The 18906-nt window shown below is 41.2% G+C and overlaps 2 protein-coding genes across 5 annotated transcripts; one reads left to right on the top strand and one right to left on the bottom strand.

The window, feature by feature from the left end:
* Nucleotides 1–35: 35 nt before the first annotated feature.
* On the bottom strand, nt 36–14048 carry zgc:152968 (uncharacterized protein LOC564848 homolog). 2 transcript variants are annotated; one of them, XM_062381551.1, is made up of 17 exons: nt 13974–14048; nt 9990–10250; nt 7599–9160; nt 7415–7510; nt 6642–6894; nt 5757–6079; nt 5530–5673; nt 5335–5449; nt 5182–5253; nt 4960–5100; nt 4680–4793; nt 4365–4438; nt 3719–3823; nt 2176–2291; nt 1906–2044; nt 608–728; nt 36–395 (listed from the first exon to the last, which is right to left on the bottom strand). In XM_062381551.1, the coding sequence occupies exons 2-17, from the start codon at nt 10141–10143 to the stop codon at nt 307–309; spliced, it is 3618 nt and encodes a 1205-aa protein (XP_062237535.1). In that variant the 5' UTR covers nt 10144–10250; nt 13974–14048; the 3' UTR covers nt 36–306. The 2 variants fall into 2 exon arrangements, with proteins under 2 accessions (XP_062237535.1, XP_062237534.1); XM_062381550.1 differs by having other exon boundaries at nt 37–395; nt 6642–6897.
* On the top strand, nt 10657–17723 carry poli (polymerase (DNA directed) iota). 3 transcript variants are annotated; one of them, XM_062381553.1, is made up of 10 exons: nt 10657–10888; nt 11907–12032; nt 13533–13697; nt 13994–14140; nt 14323–14559; nt 14889–15067; nt 15399–15490; nt 15582–15715; nt 15791–16011; nt 16791–17723. In XM_062381553.1, the coding sequence occupies exons 1-10, from the start codon at nt 10789–10791 to the stop codon at nt 17562–17564; spliced, it is 2175 nt and encodes a 724-aa protein (XP_062237537.1). In that variant the 5' UTR covers nt 10657–10788; the 3' UTR covers nt 17565–17723. The 3 variants fall into 3 exon arrangements, with proteins under 3 accessions (XP_062237537.1, XP_062237536.1, XP_062237538.1); XM_062381552.1 differs by having other exon boundaries at nt 16788–17723; XM_062381554.1 differs by lacking the exon at nt 10657–10888 and having other exon boundaries at nt 11948–12064; nt 16788–17723.
* The last annotated feature ends 1183 nt before the right edge of the window (nt 17724–18906 follow it).

Genomic DNA, 18906 nt, shown 5'->3' with positions numbered 1-18906 from the left:
CCATTTTGCCAGTAAAGGCTCGATGTTCATTGGCTTGTAAAAGATTGGGCGACAAAAAAACAAAACAAAAATAAACACACAAGGGATTTGTTCAGTGCCTTTACTTAGATATTATTATTACAAATGACCCCACTGCTTCAGGTTTTCTCGGCACACTACAGATCATGTGATATAAGCAAACTAAAAAAAACTAAATAAATAAACAGCCCTTCAGAGATGACAGAACCTCACACGTAGGTCGGCACTGCAGCTCCTGTCTTTTCATGTCTGAACACTGAAGAGATTCTTTCTTGTTTTTTATTTCCATCACTTTTTCAGTTTTCCACTTTCTTTGAGCTTCCATATCATGAGCTCCATGCAGGCGGCAGCGTCGTCGCCGGTGTCGTGGCCACAAACTGGGAGAAACAGTAGATCATTATTTATATCACATACGAATAATGACAGTTACATCCTCTGTAACAAAATTGCAGCTTTTGTGCTTCATATACATATATTTTGTTGAGATTCAAATGTATAATACGACTGATTTTGTCTTTATTTAGATGTAAATTCAGATGGGTTGTAGTTTGTAGACATTTGTGCGGTGGCTGTATCCACGATGACCCACCGCTCTCTTGGATGATCCGTCGAAGATATTCAGCTGTCAGTTTGTTGAGGGTGAGCTTGTGGGGGGGGCCCAGGCGGTGGGGGAAGACCAGCGATGTGTCCACCACTGTCCCATGGAGCAACTAGATCAAAGAGGAGCATGTCTGAAGCTGTCGGCACTAATTGTAATGTGAAAATTAAACATACTTCATAATTAACCTCGACGTTCAGTTTGGCTTTAATTGGTGAAAAGTAAGTGAGAGGTACTAGTACATGATTTCCACTTCTGATACTTTATACTTCTACTCAACTACAGTTCGGATGAAATATTGTTCTTTGTCTTCCATTACATGTATCACAGCTGAGGTTCAAATACACTTTTTAAGTTTGATTAATACAAATACACGTAAATCCCAGAGCTATATATAGTCATTGAATGTTATGTTACCTTTACCAGCTGCTGTGACACAAATACTTATGCATCAATAATTATAATCCAATCATGCGTTTCATCGCACGCGGTTGATTCCAGTACATTGTGTTAATAAAGTGATTTGATTCAAGATTTTGAATCCAGGACTTTAACCTAAAACAGTAATTCTACACTGTCTTATACTCCTGATCGTACTTCTCACACCACTGGTATTAATCTAGATAAATCATCACAGCCACTGATAACTGGCATTAGAAAACTACAGAGAAACTTTACCACGACTGCAGCTAAAGTGGGTAAAATAAGGTTGCATGCTCACTTACATAACATGGAAGCAGTTTCAACGTTAGACTAGAGTTCCTCTTGCCCATTGTATTTTTTGTCATAATTCAAGCAGCTCATAAATCTGATGCTTTAAAGTCACAGTAGAAACATCCAATTATTTGGCAAACCGTGCTTATTAGCTTCCAAAATCCCAAACCTCTCACATCTGTGGCACGAGTGTGATCCAACTCCACAGGTTGTCCCTTTTCATGAGGTGTTTATAGAACATCCTGTTCTTTAGTACTTTGGAGCCAAATCCAACAAAAAATGAAAACACCTGACTACTCAGCTGCCAGCTGTCTGGAAAATTACCATGATGACTGATTTGTGAACTTAGCTTGAAAAAACGCAACATAAAACATGGTAGTTAATCTAACTAGTGATGATATTAATGATGCAAAGGGAAACACAAAATAGGACTCGGTGGGAATTCGCCATGTTGTTCCATTAAACCCTCCTGGACATCAGTAGTAAAATCATGTGTTAAATTATTGGAGGAGGACTGATGCTCTGGAAGCGATAAGCAAAAGTAAAGTCAATAATATTGAAAAGAGCTTCGTCACCTTCAGGCCACAGAGATCTGCTTCCAGGCCATGTCCAATCAGAATGGTGTCAGCACTAATGAAGCTCTGTAGCGTCTCCTGCACCTCTCTGAGGGACGTGTAGTTGCCCTTCACGTCTTCCTCACCGATGCCTGAAAATCTACACGGGTAAAATGTCACAAGCCATCGAAAGAGATGTTCAACAAAAAGTCAACATTTGACTATTAACCAGCTTTTGTGCCAGAATCTTACATTTATATCACATTACATATCACAAGCCAGTAACGTTACCTTGTGTTGTAATCAATGACCTCTTGATCAGGTCTGACGAAAGTGTCGTAGATGACTTGCAAACTAGAGTTGACCACCGTCACTCTGGACAGCTCCAGACCATGAACAGTGTAACACTATGAAGACAAAAAAATACAAATATTCATGTTTTCATTGCAGACCAACAGTTCAACCACATCCTTCTTAAGGTAACAAATTATTGTGCAGCAAAAAAAGCTTAAAATCTCTATTAAAAGCATCTTCATGCAGTACATTTACTTTGGAGCAAATACAATCAGAGCAAAAGAGGGAGTTGGAGCAAAATACTTTGTTTCAAATGGTGGTAAATACATGAATACTAATGTTGGGACATGGTTTTTGTGCAGGCCTCCTTTCAGTCAAACTTGAAGCCAACATGCCGCATGTGCTGGAGTGGACTCAACCCCCCAAGATGCCACAGGTTCCATCGATCTTAGAAAGTCAAGGAACTCAGTCTCCCAGAGGATGTCACAGGATGCTGCATGTCCTGGGGTCTGGACAATGTCACACAAAGGTTTCAAAAACCACCAGGGTCAACTCCTATTGGTCACTCTGGTCCAAGACCTGTGAGGTCACCGGGGCCAATATAAGGAGAGGTCTCCCCAAAATCTTCCCCACTTCTTCCATCCCTCCGAGGACGGAAGGCTGCTTTGCTCCATTTTCTCCGAGGCCAGCAGGCTTTCCAGCCTCTCCTCTCCTGCATCGCCGGGGGGGGGGGGGGGCTTCCTTCTCTATCCAACCGACAACCGGAGGTCAGATGTGCAGCTCCCAGCTCACTTTCCCAAGGAAATCTCCTCGCCCTTCAAGCTCAAGCCCCTTAAAACTCCTCGTAGCGACGCAATGTCCTGCAGGAAAACTTCAACCAGCATCTGAGCACACGGCTCAACAGAATCGCAATTGCAGAACTCTACGACCACAAAGCCAGGAGACGTCACAGAACTGCAAACTGAACTTCTTTTCCTCATTCCCTTGGACTGGTAACATAATCTGGGGCTTAATAATTATACATGCTAAGCTAGACTGTTTACTCAATTCTGTGTGTTTACAAGTTTGATATATGCTGTGACGTTGTAGGTATAAGTTAAATGAAGGTTAATGCTAGTTAGGCTCGCCACAGGCTTTGTCCCTGACATCCACACATGTTCTGTCATTAATATTGCATAAGTGAATTTTGCCAACCGTTACACTGTTAAGAACTCCATAACCTTCATTATATAATCTTTAATGGTAAAATATTGAGATTTCTACTGAACTAGATCTAAATGAGACTGATCTTAATCAATAAATTGGCTATCCTTTCCCTTTTATGATGGGTGGTGCCCCACGGGAACTTTAAACAATTAAAGTTATGATTTCATTAATATTTTAAATATTAATGTTTTATATTTTATTTTTTTTAAGCACTATTGCACAACACGAATCACCACCAATCAAAACACAACATCAAGTGGAGCTTCTGGAAGACTCAGGGTCGACATATGGACATTATTAAAAAACCCTGCCCCTCAAAAGAAGTTGATGTCACCATTTCACAATTCAAGGAGTAGACTCCAGGACAGCTCATATCCATAGGATGTCTCTGCTTGGTAGACACAAAACCCTCCATGGAGATGGCATCATGGACATGCAACTGTTGGACATAAAAAATACAAATTAGTACATTGGGTCTTAAGCTACATCCACATTACTAAATTTCCTTCTCAAATGCATCCCTGCTGCCTTGTTTACACTTTGTTTAGTATCTATATCTGTATTTTCTCTCCTGAAAACCAGTCTGGAGCTGTGTCGTATGAGGTCAAGCAAAGAGGGAGATGTTCGGAAACAATGATGTGCAAATACAAACATCAGAAATGACAGTTCTACCTCTTCATTAACACAAGAAAATAAATCCCTGCCTTAATTCTCACCACTGTCCCCCCTTCATAGTATTTTTGTAACTAACCAACTGATTGCAGAGTAGACAACAAACTTGCACCTGCCCAGTCAGCATGAATGGTCATGTGATATTCGTTTTCAGGTGTGTTAGTGCAGATGGGATTTACTGATATGGAGCAAAAACACCTTTGTGGACAGATTAGGTTATTTTAAAATACTGTTTAAAAATAAAAATTTAGTTAGTATGTATGTGGCCTTTGTTTTGGAAATGTTTAACTCAAATTCTTGTTTCTCACCTTAAACACCTGACATCCAGGTGCTCCCATCACTCCTTGGCAGCAACTGTAGCGGGATTCCACTCCACCAGGCACTGCAATGGTTTCAAACATCACATTACTTCAAAATGTTTTCCATGAACTTTAGTCCATCACATTATTTAAAAAACAACAACTAAATGTACTCTTCAATAATGTGATCAATTCATCTTTTCAAGCAATATTGTGAACGTTTTCTAATTAATTAAGACCAAAATATTACCCAATAAGTCAGGAAAATAGTTGGAAATTTGTTTAAAATTATTGTAAGTTGTAGCCCTGCAATCCTCTACTCACCTTTGTTCTTTACTACTTTCCCATAGTGGTAGTTGCACTCCTCCTTGCGGATGTGTTTGCCTGTTAGGCAAACAGAGTACGTGGCCCCACATCGACAGCAGATCCTCTTCAAGGCTTTTACCAACCAAACAGAAAAGAAAAAGCTCATCACCTGAGAAATGTGCTGAGATGCTACAGCTCCAACTTACAGGTGCCCTCTAGTGACACAATGTGAGAACAACATCCACTTGTGTTTTGAGGGGGCTTGAGTGCAGCTGGAGTGGTGAGGTTTTTCACTTACGGTCTGTGCTGCCTTTCTTATTGTCGGTAAAAAGAGCAGCAGAGCCGGCCTTCTCCGGGTGCTGGACAGGATAGTTGCACCTTATCAACCTTCTCTCAGTCAAAATATAATCCTTCAAACTCTCGTACAAAGCCACATCATCTGCCGAGGAAACGAATACACTGAGAAGCTTCCCTTTAAAAAGACATTTGAATCCAAGAAGATTTGGAAAGCGATTCTCACCATTTGCTTGAAACAGCTCCAGGTTGAAGGGTATGTTGCCTTTCGATCTTTGGCCCTTGACTTCATTCTCATCTGCAGCAGAAACAATAACATCTTCTATCCGCACTGTTCATTTATTCCCAATTTCATGAACAGTTTTCTGGAGATTCTCACCTTTGGATGCAACGCAACTTTGTTTCTTCAGCCTCTTCAGTGAATTCACAGCAATACTCAGATATTTGAGTTTGTTGGCACTGCGATTGTACACAGTCTCCTCTTCAGCAACAGCCTATCAACAATAAAACAGCAAGAAGAATGAATATCCAGACAGTACGGCAGTGAGATTGAGATTCAGCGACATATGCTCACTTTTTCAAAGGCCTCGTTGACATTGGCTGTTGTTTTGAGGAACTCTTCTGTAAACATGTTGACGTAACGCTGTCTGACATCATGGGGCACTTTGTCTTTGGTGGCCCCGCTCTGCTGCTTCAGTTTACGTTTTGTAGGCACAAGCTGAACGAATATAAATTCATGATAAAAGATATTAAACATTTAAAAATCTTTAAAAGTCTAGTCTGTTAAAATGGCCTTCTTACCTTGGCGGCAGTAGTAGGTTGAGGTGTAGTGGAGGTAGCTGGATGTACATGTGCCGTAGTATGGGCCAAGGACGTTTTACGCGTCGGAGCAGGAATGAGCACGGGTGCTGTCGGATGGTATCTTTGCACGGGAGTTACTGCAGCTTTATGGCATGTTTGTTTCATAGTGCTCATGTGCACTGGAGTGACCGGGGTCAGCATGGAAGAAACAGGGCAGGACCCTGAAGTAACAGACAGAGGAAAGGTGCCCTCTGGGAGGATCAAGTGCAAGTTGCTTCCTAATTGGATCACAGGAGTTCCCAAAGGAAGGTAGTTTATGTAAGCTGTATGAAGAGAAAAAAAACACATAGGCTGACCTTCAGGCGAACAGACAACAATACATCCCAAAAAGAAATTCTATTTAAGATTTACATGCAAAAACAGGAAATATATTCCAGTCTACATCTATGATGACAAGGCGGGCCTGGTCGTACTGTTTGTAGGAGCTTCTAGACTTGGTTTATCCAGTAGGTGTCACCAGTTTGTATCTCTTTTTGTCCCCACATCTACAAGTGTCCCTGGGTCTCTTGAAAGGCACTATATAAATTGAAGTTATTATTATAATAATCAGGTAATTTACCATAGAGGTAGGGATTTTCATTCTGGTGTCCTTACTAGAGGGAGGGAGAGCAAATAAATTCATGACTGCAACAGAAGTAAAGGCTGTGTTGTTTTGGTGAAATGATTGAACAGAGATGTATGGAAACTGCTCTGGATCATTTGCATGCAACACATTAAAGCTGAACAGTAGTTGGACTCCATTTTCATAAAGCCTCCCAGAATAAATAGAATATAAATAGTTATAATTATAATAATGAAATAGCATAGCCAACCAGATATGCTTACCATTCTGCACAGGGGCTGGTTGTATGTTTGCAGGGGTCTGAGGAGGACAAGCAGTAGTCTGGGTTTCTGGCTTCTTCTGAGACGAGAAGGAAGCAAAAGCCTGAGCACCCTTAACTAAAGCAGTCACCGAGGAGGCTCTCTGCTGTGCCGGCAGGATCTTTGAAGGGATGGCGGACTGGGAGCCAGATCCTGAAGCTGCTGGTTCACGCAGAGGGATCAAAATCTTGGCTTGAGGTCTGCTCTTTGCCAGCGGCTGCTGAGTGGAGCAAAGTAATATTACGTTTTAATTGGAGCCAATTTAATAAAAGAAAACATTAATGCTCATCTGGGTTTGTAGGTCAATCTGGAGATGTATAGCTGTTTCTATGGTCAATAATTCAACTGTACATCCTTAGACAATCTTCTTTAAAATTGTCTTATTTAAAACTGTTTATTTTACTTGTATGCACAAAACATTTTTTATTTGATTATACAGCTTTCACCTTTTGTTTCTTCGTTTTATCAGTTAATTTACATTGTATGCTTTATAAATTGATTACTTATAATAATTATATCACAAATATATACTTTTGTCGCTGTGTTTAAATCACCAGCAAGCATCAACTGAAAAATAAAACTTCTCAGTGAACAAAATGCATTTCATTTTCAAAGAATGCTATATTTCCAAGATCAGGATTTTAGTATCTTTGACATTACCTTGCAGAGTGTCTCCCTTAAAAAGTCTATGCATTTGATTAATGGAGATATGTTGCATTTTCAGTGTTAGCAAGTACCTCTGCATGTTTGGCTTCATGTGCCACCCTCTTCTTTCCAAGTAAAGTTTCAGGTGTGGTGGTCAATTCAGTCTTATCCACTTCCATTGCTGCAACCTAAAAATGACAAAGTATAAAGAAAAGACCTGTTGACGTTTTAAGAAATGTCTTAATCTTGGATTTGGAGTATCAACAGCATACGTACGGACACATCAGGTTTCTCTTTATTTCCTTTATCCTCATTATTTGCCTCCATGAAGATCCTGTAGCACTCTTCCATTGGGTCACTATCTGACAGCTCCATATCTGAATAGTTGAGCTCTTGCTCGTCCTCGGAGCTGGAGATTATTATAACCTCTTCTTGACCTTCCTTGACCAAAAGCTCCTCAGTGGTTTCAAATGTTGAATCACCTCTGTTCATCAAATACGAGTTGACCGATGTCGATGAAGAGTTTTGATATTGGTTGCTGCCTGAAGCTGGTTCTGCTTGCGCCTGGTATATTACAGCTGACGCCTGGTTAATGAGAGAACCCCCCTGAATCTGTCCTGGTATTGTGCCTGACGTTTCCTGGCTTCCTGACACCAGTGGCGGTGCACTTCGCTTGGGAGACAGGTGGTTGTGAACCTGCATCTCTGTTGTCTGGGTGTTGCGTTTCCTGCAGGGTGACCCTGAGTTTGCAGCCGGAGCTGTATATGAATTTGAATGCTTCCACTGAAAATAATTTGACTGCAGTGGATTCGTTGCCTCAACACTAGAGGATACCTCACAGAGAGGCCATTTGACCTGAGGCACATTTTCTTCCTCTGCAATGCCCAGATTGTCATAACTCTGATATTGTTGGTGTGAGGAGGTAGCAGGACTTAGAGGCTCAGGAATGTCGTGGACTTCTGTTTCCGCAGCCTGATAAGAGATTTTCTGACATTCATTTTCCAGTTCTTCTAAACATCCAGTTAGGTCAATTACACTCCCATCAACTGGTATGTTTTCCCATCCTTTATTCTCATAAAGAGTAGATGGATATTGATTGTTTTCCACACTGCAATTATCAACTTTATGTGATTCTAGCTTTGTTGCCCGTGGAGATGTGACCTGGTAAGCCTCAGCTTCTGCAAGGCGCAGCAGCGGAGAATCAAGTGCAATGGGAACTTTTTCCTTCAGTTGTTCGACTGAACCATGGGCACTGCCAGCAACACAGTCAAGTTTCTGAGATTGGCCTCTTGTTTGGTCAGGTGAGGGAGGAATGTCTATAATCAGGACACTGTCTTCAATAGGCTCCTCGAGTAGCCCTGGAGATGGCTTTTGCGAAAACGGAGCCTGAGCGACCGGCTTCTTTTGGTCACTCAGCACAGTTTCTCTCTCTCCATTAATAACTTGTGCATTTTTCACTTTCTGCTCCTTACTGGACGAGCTGTAGGACCGCAAGTCAGCTGAAAAGTTGGACAGGGGGTCATACTCCAGGTCAGTCCTTGGTTTTGAGTTGTCAACAACGTACTTCCTTGTCCGCGAGTAAGTCTTTTTGAAGTCAGAGTGTGATGACAGAGGATGTCTGTCCAGTCGTTTACCTGTAGTCTCAGACTTGGACACAGTGTTTCTGCTGTCTGACCGTATGGTCTGGTAGTGTGACAGTCGTCTTTGCTCCTGCTCCACCTCGTGCCTCACAGCTTCGATCTCCTTGTTGATCCGTAACAGCTCTTGGATATTGTCGTCTGTGGTGTCATCGCTCGCTGGGGATCCACAGACAAATGACTGGTAGCAATTCTGGACTTCTGTGAAAAGGAAATACACAATAGGAAATTTTATTTCCAACAGAGAGGTTAACTTTTCACTAATGTCTGCCAAAATCTACCCAACGGATTTCTACTAAACTTAGTAGAAGGACCGGGCCTGAGAAGAACCCATTAAAGTTGCACATAAATGGTACAGACGCACCACTTGTCTATAATAACAAGAGAAAATCATGTGTAGGATAATTCAGCCTTGGCAGAGTTGATAACTTTACTGAGAGACCGTCTGGCTCAAGTATAAATAAGTCATATAGGGCCATGCTGCTTTGGGGACATGTGGACAAAAAGATAAAAGTTGTTTGAGGTGTAAAGTAACAGTTTGTATGGGGTTGTGTTTTAAAACCAGTCGTGGTAATTGATTAATTGGGGAATTAAGTATGAAACAAATAGAACCACAGTTAATGGATAAAGAAAGACCAAGAATATCATACATTTTTAATTGATGAATTAAGCATGATACAAATGGAAGGACAGATAATTTATCAATACAAATATAATTGCTGTTCGTGGTTCTAGTTTAAATTACATTTTCAAACAACGCATTACGCACTATACTTAGTAACTGACTAAGACAAATTAGCCACATGATGCACCTAGCTTAACGATAAAGTAAAACTTAACCAATTAAAATGAATAAAAAAGTAACAAAACTCGTTCGAAGCTCTTTTAAAATATCGCGTAATCCACTTTAATCTCGAGTTTACCCACATTTGTCAAAATTCATGTGCATTTAAAAACGTTTTCAACACAACTCCGGCTAGCTTTCACCGGATGTCGCATGTAGCTAGCTAGCATACCTGTGGACACTCACCTGCTGAGGGGACCGCGGAGGGTTGAGAGGAGGCGGCGGTGGAGACGTTCCGCTGCCGAGAGCCATGTTTGTAGAAGCAGTGAGGCCGCTCACAGTGCCCGAGTCCCGGGGAGGGACACTTCACATCCGCGAAGAGACCGGACGAGCGAAACATCGGAGGAGACGTGCCCTTCCTCGGCGAGTTCAGTCAGACGTTGACCGGCAGTTGGTGGAGGCGCCACGGGCCGCGTTAGCGTCTCTTTTATAGGCCCCGGTTCGGCTCTGTGGAAAAGACGTTGGTTCAAATAAAAACGTACATAAAAATACTTCAAATAAAATATATACAACACTTAATGTTTGTTTAAATCGCCCAATCAGATTAATGATTAGATGCTATCTCGTTATTATGAGATGCTAAATCATAATTATGAGGGGGACATTTATAGAACATTATCAATCCTATTTGATAAAGCTCAGCTCTCTGCATGCAATTAGGAACATTGCCTTATTTATCACAGATTATTTCCCTCCACTTCTATCTTTCACCTCATGTACCAATGTTATGGGACATCTCTACCCAAGACACTGAGTTACAACCTGTTTTTATTTACACCTGCCAACAGCTGATCGTGTAGCTCTACTCACTCCGACCCGACGGGGGGCGCTGTGGTACACAACTGAACTATGACCTGCAGAGAAACAGTAGTTTCACTCTGTGGTGCAGTTTTCCAGGTGTTACCAAACCAACAACAACAACAACAACAGCGTTTTCTGCGTCAGTAAAATAACGGCTTGACTCCTGAAATGTCCGGTGTTTAACATGGGGGAAAGTGAGGAGGAGCTGGAGGAGGATGACACCGAGTGGAGGAGCAGTTTCCTGGACTCGGCTGCTGCTCCTGCTGCTCCTGCTGCTGCTCCGGGTAAAACACTGAGACCAGACAAAGTCTCTCAAACAAGCAGAGAGAGACATAACTCAGATGGTGCTCATTGTCTTTATACTGTCTCATCACCAGGCTTCATATTTCAATCCTGTCTGAGACCTGCTTCCTTCTGCAGCTTCCTCGTGCTTTAGCTATCTTCAATACAGCTTCAGTCTTTGTCAAACATTCAGGTTTCTACATCAACAAAATGTAGTGAGAAGTAAAATATTTCCCATAATAGTTGCGATGATTAGTCGATAAATAGATGAGGTGAAAGAAAGAGGAATACTGAATTGATTTGAATACTTGTCTCAAGTTGTTTAGAATAATATGTGTTCACCTGCCTTGTTTGGTTGTTACAATAACTCAGGAATCGGTTTGGGGTTTGGTTAAAATGCCAAACATGTTGTATTTCCAGTTTCTTTTATATGTGTTATGTCTTAGTGAATGCATGTCTTTGGGTTTGGCCCAAACAAGCATTGTGAATACATCGCCTGTGTGTTCTGTGGAAGTGGGTTTAAAGTGTTGCAGTATGACATCGCAAATTCTAATACACCATTTCCAGGTGTTTGTCTCACAACATTGAAATAATTTAAGTAGATGCAACGTCTGTGTGGCTGAATACATTGTTAAATCGATGGTAAGAAGCAACTGAAATTGCAGTTGGTGAATAAATAAATATGGCAAGCATAATCCTACGGAAGCAGCAGATTCAATCGGGTAAAGCTGCCCAATAAACGAGACAAGCTGGAACCAGCAAGTAATTGCCATTTACCCTCAAAATAATAATTGAAATGAAAATATGTGCTGATTAATTTTCTCTTCAACACAGTAAGGAAGATTTCTAGAGCTTTCCATTCTCTCTGCTTACCTTTTTCTTTTGCTCTCAGGGAGGCGCTATAAGCAAATGTGAATGTTTACAGAAATTCCTGCTTACTGTATTAGTAATTATATTTTTAAATCATGTTGTTTATCAATACTTTGTCCTCATCAGAGTCTCTAACTAACTCTTTTACAGGTCCAAGCCTGTGTAAGCAATCAGCAGCGACCTCTGCACACAGAGTCATTCTGCATTTTGACCTGGACTGCTTCTACGCTCAGGTGGAGATGATCAGAAACCCGGCACTGAGAGAAGTCCCTCTAGGTAAACTGCTGGAATAGAATACAAGTTGTCAGGTGTGTTTCTACTGAAGCGCAGTGTTGTGCAATAGTGCTTAAAAAGTGTTACCATAGAATGGTGTGCCTTTAGGCACTCAATAAATTTGGTTATCAAAATAAAATATAAAACATTAATATTTAAATATTAATATTAAATCATAACTTTAATTGTTTAAAGTTCTTGCGGGTGACCACCCTTCATAGAAGGGAAAAGATAGCCAATTTATTGATTAAGATCAGTCATTTAGATCTAGTTCAATTATATATCTCAATATTTTACCATTAAAGATTATATAATGAACAATGAAGGTTACGGAGTACTTAACAGTGTAACGGTTGGCAAAATTCACTTATGCAATATTAAGTAGAAAGCATTTGTGAAAGAAGAACATTTGTTATGAATATAATAAAGTATAAAAACACAAATTACTAAACAATCAAACCAAGGAGGTATGTGAGTGCGTGTGTGTGAATGTAAATTAGCATGCTTTAAAAAAATGGTTTCTAAGATAAGAGCCCCCCCCCTTCTTCTGAGGTTGATTTACGGCCGTTGTTTTACGGCTGAGGGGGAAGGTTTAGGTGAGATGCTATGCGTGTCTGTGTGGATGTTAATCAGATAATAATAGAGTCAGGGACAAAGCCTGTGGCGAGCCTAACTAGCATTAACCTTCATTTAAATTATACCTACAACGTCACAGCATATATCAAACTTGTAAACACACAGAATTGAGTAAAAAGTATTTTTTAGGATGTATAATTATTAAGCCCAGATTATGTTACCAGTCCGATGGAAAGAGGAAAAGAAAGTTACTGATCAGTTTGCAGTTCTGTGACGTCTCCTGGCTTTGTGGTCATAGAGTTCTGCATTCGCGATTCTGTCGAGTTGTGTGCTCAGATGCTGGTTGAAGTTTTCCTGCAGGACATCGCGTCGCTACGAGGATTGTTGTAGAGCTTGAAGGGCGAGGAGATTTCCTTGAAGATGAGCTGGGAGCTGCAACTCTGATCTCTGGTTGTGGGTTGGATAGAGAAGGAAGCTGGATCAGCCCCCCCCCCCTGGCGATGTAGGAGAAGAGAGGCTGGACAGCCTGCTGGCCTTCAAAGGATTGTCGAGAGAGAGGCTGTAGCAGCCTTCCGTCCTCGGAGGGATGAGAGAAGAGAGGACGATTTTGGGGAGACCTCTCCTTATATTGGCCCCGGTGACCTCACGGGTCTTGGACCAGAGTGACCAATAGGAGTTGACCCTGGTGGTTCTTGAAACCTTTGTGTGACATTGTCCAGACCCCAGGACATGCAGTATCCTGTTACATCCTCTGGGAGACTGAGTTCCTTGATTTTCTAAGATCATTGGAACCTGTGGCATCTTGGGGGATTGAGTCCACTCCAGCACATGCGGCATGTTTGCTTCAAGTTTGATTGAAAGGAGGCCTGTGGTTTGCACAAAAACCATGTCCCAACAGCAGAGTAATCTTGTGTCTCATGTCGTCAGGTATCCAGCAGAAATACATCATAGTCACCTGCAACTACGTGGCAAGAGACCTGGGTCTCACCAAACTGATGTCTGTGATTGATGCAAAGGAGAAATGTCCTCAGCTGGTGCTGGTTAAAGGAGAAGACTTGACACACTACAGAGAAATGTCCTATAAGGTGACAGGTGAGCAAGGCAACAACATCAAAAATAAAGCTGTCCTCCACTCTGTTCTAATAATAACTGGAGTGGTTGGTAAAGTAGTATGACGTTTGTTTTTTAACATATTTAGAGTTAGGTTGTCAATGATGCCCTCATCAGTGCCACCTTTATTTATTTCCGCATTTACGGAGACATCATAATAAACCACAGATTAATGCAACAAGCTAATACCTGGTAAAAATTGGATGTTTCCCTTCGCTAACAGCAGGTGTATTTTTCTCATTGCTCAACTCTCTTTACCTCTATCGTCCTCTCTCCAGAGCTCCTGATGTCCTACTGTCCACTAGTCGAGAGGCTTGGATTTGATGAAAACTTCATGGATATCACAGAGATGGTAGAAAGACGGCTGATGCAGACGCCAGACCTGAACAACTTTTCATTTACAGGACACGTCTACAACCACATCAGTAAGTCACATATGTGTCTCTGGTGTGTTGCAATCGATCGTTGTACAACTGGCTCATGGTAAACAGGAAGTCAGTTGTTAGCACACTAGGAAGCTAAAATATTTGCATTTCACTTTCAGTTTCCCTTTTACACAAAATGTTCCTCAGATCATATTAATGTCGGACTCTCTATTCCTGCTCAGGTATAAATGTAAAAGCCAGTGACCACCCGAGGATGGCTTTAGGTTCACACATTGCAGCAGAGCTGAGAGAAGCCATCCACAGCAAACTGGGTCTGACTGGCTGTGCTGGCATTGCCACAAATAAGCTCCTGGCCAAACTGGTGTCTGGCGCCTTCAAACCCAATCAGCAGACAACGCTGCTGCCGGAAAACCTCTGTGACATCATAGGCTCCCTGAGCAGTCTCCGCAAAGTACCAGGTATATATGATAGACTTAACAGTTACTCCAAAAATGTGTTATTAATCAGCAGAAATTACGTAGGAAAAGCCACCAAAAGAACACAAATAAATGAAAAACAAACCCAAAGAGATTCCAAACATTGAGGGTATTGTAGTTGGTTTGTGTCTCTTTCAGTCTAGACATCTTGCTGATATATAGGGAGATTAAGGGGCCTTTTATAAACCAAGTAGCACATTGTCTCATAGTACATCCATGGCTGTGCTACCTAAATATTTTCACATCTGACCCACATCCCTTGTGTCAAGTATTCCTGATGCTGAATTTGTGGTCTGGTCATGTCATCTTAGGGATAGGTCACCAAACTGCTAAAAGACTTCAAGCCCTGGGATTGGTCAGCATCCAAGACCTACAGAGCTTCCCATTGAAAGACTTGGTGAGCGAGTTTGGAGGTCCCAGTGCTCAGCGCATGAAGAATCTGGTCATTGCCGTTGATGACTCCCCTGTCACTCCTACTGGGGCCCCTCAGGTAGGCCAGGATATCCAGAGTATCTACTTGAGGGGGTGTTTTACTGGGAATTAGTCAATGGAGCCAACAAATGAGTAAACAAAATCAAGTAAAAATCTATCTTATTACAATGATAAGGCGTTAAATTGGATTAAGTGGAAATTGAAGAAACTAATTAATTCATTGTTTCCGGTTGTATCACTAGAAATGTAGGTTGCAGCTTTTTGTTGGAATCTGTCCGATACTAGAGACACAATTCTGCATATCTTGAAAGTGAAACAATAAATATAAGCAGGTTCGCCTTTTATTTTTAAGTGAATGTTTATGTTTTACCACGATCTCTATGTTTCAGTCTCTCAGTGATGAAGACTCCTTCAAAAAAATCACATCGACTAAAGATGTTTTGCAAAAGATTCAGCAGCTCTTGAGCAGCCTGGTGGAAAGGTCAGCCCCAGTTTCTCCACCATTTAATCAAACTGCGGTGTTTTAAGCTTGAGCCAATGAAACTAACCTTTATCACCTTTTTGAAAACCAGGATGAACAAAGACGGAAGGCAGCCTCTAACCTTCCGGCTCACCATCCGTAGATACTCGCCAACCAACAAGTGGTTCAGTCGCGAGAGCCGTCAGTGTCCGATCCCCAACCACATTGGCCAGAAGATCCCCTCTGGTAAGCTCTTGCAAAAAAGTCAGTTCCTTCCAACCCGAGAGGATTTATATATCATTTTCTGCAATGTCTCTATAGGAAGCAGAGATGATGCTGTGCTCCAGCTGGTCCCACTGGCCATGAAGCTTTTCCACAAGATGGTGGACAGCAACGCCCCCTTCCACCTCACCCTGATCAACGTGTGCTTCAGTAACCTGCAGACCAGGGGAGCAGCCGTCAGCGGGAAGGGTTCCATAACATCTTTCTTCTCACATGGCACTTCTCCGAGAAAAACACAGACCAGCTCGTCACAAAGTCAGGTGACGTACACCAGAGAATTCAATCTCCCATGCTTTCATCAAATAATATCCTTATACTCAAAAAAAGGCTTTGTAAGATTGTAAAAAGTATTAAATATTTTCTTTTGGCTGCTGTTGGCAGTAACGTTTGCTAGAAAATGATTTGTGTCTCATTTCAAGATACTTGTTGATATTTTTCGATTAATCCATTAATAATTCCTTCTAATATTCAGTTGTTTTTTTTGGTCAAGTAAAACTTAATAAATACTGAAAATTCAGAAGGGATCATAAAAATGTGAAGCTTTTTTTCAGATGCAACAATATGTCATGTTTAAATATCACAAAACATATAGCTCATTGATTTTTGAGGGTTTGATTGGATTGATGATTGAAGATTAGATTAGACAGAACTTTGTTGATCAACACATCGGTGTCACAAGCAAAAATGTTTGGCAAATACTTTCTCGTGATAAAAAAATGAAAGTCTTGGGTGTGTTGCTTGGACAAATCAAGGGATTTGATGTCATAAGCAAGTGCTGCAGGCATTTATTAAACTATTTCTGACTTTTTTAAGTCCCTTAAAAGAAAAAATAATCAAACTGTTCATTGATAATAAAGATAATTGAGTTTCAGCCCTGCAATGATTATTTGTAATCGGTTAATCCATGAATCATTTTCTTATTTTATTTAACGTGCTAACATTACATTGACGTCTGCAGACTTTTCCCCTTCTTCGAAAAAGTGAGAATTCTGAATTTCCTGGAATCATTTGAGATCCTCCTTTTATCCCTTTCCAGCAGAATGATTCCTCTCAGGCAGCGGACAGTCACTGCATGGATCCTCAATTCAGCATGCACAACATGGTTACACAACACACCTCACAAATGACAGTAACCACAGAAAGCCCTTCCAGCTTTGAGGCAGCATTACACGGATCCAGATGGAAACAAAGCTCTGTTGTTGCTGTTAAAGACACTCCACTTCAGACAGCATGCCGCGCAGCAAGGTCAGACTCTGACGAAACGAGCAACACCGTGACTCACCGATTGCCCCCGAATGTTGACCCAGAAGTGTTCGAGCTTCTCCCTAAGGAGATCCAGGTGGAGCTGTTGTCTCCTGCCTACGTAAACTCCTTTCCCAGCACTTCTACGAGCTCCTCAGCACCAGCCACAGTCCCTGATGTCCCCCACATCCAAAAAGCCCCATCACCAGAACCTTCACAGCCTTTTACAGAAAATATTGAAGGGGCCGTAGAAGAATTGGATCCTCCTTGCAGAGCGACCACAGTGAATAATCAGAGGCCTCTGGCCACAAGTGCATTTCCAGTAAAGGAAGAAGGGAGACTGTCATTCCTTGAGTCTTCTGACTGCAAATTCCCGGTAGATGTGGACCCTGAGGTCTTTTCTGAGCTTCCGCCGGATGTTCAACGGGAGCTGATGTCTGAATGGAAGCAGCAGAAGCCGGTGCTGAAGACCCCATCATCCAGGAAACCAGGGAGAAAGACCAAAGACAGAAAGGCTGCAGGGAAAGGAGGTCAGGCAAACAGTCTGTTCAAGTATTTCAAACCCACTTAGAGAACAGAACATCTGACAAGTTACCGCTGCTGAAGATCGTTTATGACAATGTTGATCATCAAAACTGTACATTTTCTATTTAACCTAAGATTTATTTTCTTGTTTCTTGTTCTGAAAATATAAAGTGAAACAAATAAAAGAAACTTTGTCTAATTTGTGGAGGATTTTTGGCGACACATCTGTATATTCAAATTAACACAACCATGGAAGACCACAAGTGTAATGAAAAAGTTTATGATGTGTACAGCTAAGTAATATAACATTGGATTAAAAGTAAAAGATAAAATAAGAAAGAGTTATGTGCTGCTCCCTCTGTGATCAGTGCCTAATGAGCGGGGAGTTGTGACGTTGTGAGATGCTCCTGCCCCCCCAGACGGAAAAACTGAAGCTTAGGTGAAAAGAATTACCTTTTCTTTTCTAGTTAACTCGCCCAACAAGCAAGGCTGGATTACTGATGGGGCAAGTGCCAACAGTCCTTAACTCACACTGACCTCAGAAAACCCCAGGATTATATTTTATTCTGCATTATTTAATTGAGGGCAATTATGTTTAAATCTGCCCACCCAATTGGTCAATATAGACTAGTTTTCAGTGCCGCCTTCAGGTGCTGCCAAAAAAACAAAACACCACTCAATGGACGACCAAGCTAAAGTCTCCATGTGTTCACAGTTTGTTTATTTACTAAAGCAAACCAGGCTTATTAACTAGTTTTTTTGAACTCATTTAAAATGAATGACCCACATTTCTAATTGCCCCCCTTCCAATCTGAGCAGTGTAGATCCGGGCCTGTTGAAATCAGCACCACTAAGTAGAATATAAACAGAGTCCTCTATCTTATTTTTGGCGACACATCTGTATATTCAAATTAACACAACCATGGAAGACCACAAGTGTAATGAAAAAGTTTATGATGTGTACAGCTAAGTAATATAACATTGGATTAAAAGTAAAAGATAAAATAAGAAAGAGTAGAAGAAAGGAGGATGAGTTTTTCACACCACATCTGCATTACTGACACAATTAATTGAGGAATTAGTGAATGGAATGTAACAGCCTCTTAACTTAGGCTCCATTACAAGCAGAAGCTTTCAGCAGCGTCTCAACAGTAGTTGATTGTTCGACAAAAAGCCAGTAAGTGGACTTTGAGTTGACAACAACTGTTGACAAAGTCGAGAATTATAGTTTTTGCTCCACCGGTGACTTCGATTAACATTAACGTTTGATAATCCCAAAAAATAAAAGCTTGAGTGTGACCAGGCTAGTATTTATTTCAGGATTTTATGTTTTTTCTTTCATCCACCGTATGTCTGGGTTCAAATGCTGATTTTTGTCAAATAATGAT

The sequence above is a fragment of the Platichthys flesus genome, chromosome 3, assembly GCF_949316205.1.
Source record: "Platichthys flesus chromosome 3, fPlaFle2.1, whole genome shotgun sequence".
Classification (NCBI taxonomy): Eukaryota; Metazoa; Chordata; class Actinopteri; order Pleuronectiformes; family Pleuronectidae; genus Platichthys; species Platichthys flesus.
This window is presented reverse-complemented; position numbering and strand designations above follow the sequence as displayed.

Excerpts from the sequence above, each read along its gene's own strand:
- zgc:152968 (XM_062381550.1), bottom strand. The coding sequence starts at position 10,143 with ATGTTTCGCTCGTCCGGTCTCTTCGCGGATGTGAAGTGTCCCTCCCCG. Across the intron at positions 9,161-9,989 it reads CTCCGCGGTCCCCTCAGCAG|AAGTCCAGAATTGCTACCAG; the intron begins GTGAGTGTCCAC and ends TCCTTTTCACAG. Across the intron at positions 7,511-7,598 it reads AAGAGAAACCTGATGTGTCC|GTTGCAGCAATGGAAGTGGA; the intron begins GTACGTATGCTG and ends TGTCATTTTTAG.
- poli (XM_062381552.1), top strand. The coding sequence starts at position 10,789 with ATGGGGGAAAGTGAGGAGGAGCTGGAGGAGGATGACACCGAGTGGAGG. Across the intron at positions 14,560-14,888 it reads CAGTCTCCGCAAAGTACCAG|GGATAGGTCACCAAACTGCT; the intron begins GTATATATGATA and ends ATGTCATCTTAG. Across the intron at positions 16,012-16,787 it reads CCAGCTCGTCACAAAGTCAG|CAGAATGATTCCTCTCAGGC; the intron begins GTGACGTACACC and ends ATCCCTTTCCAG.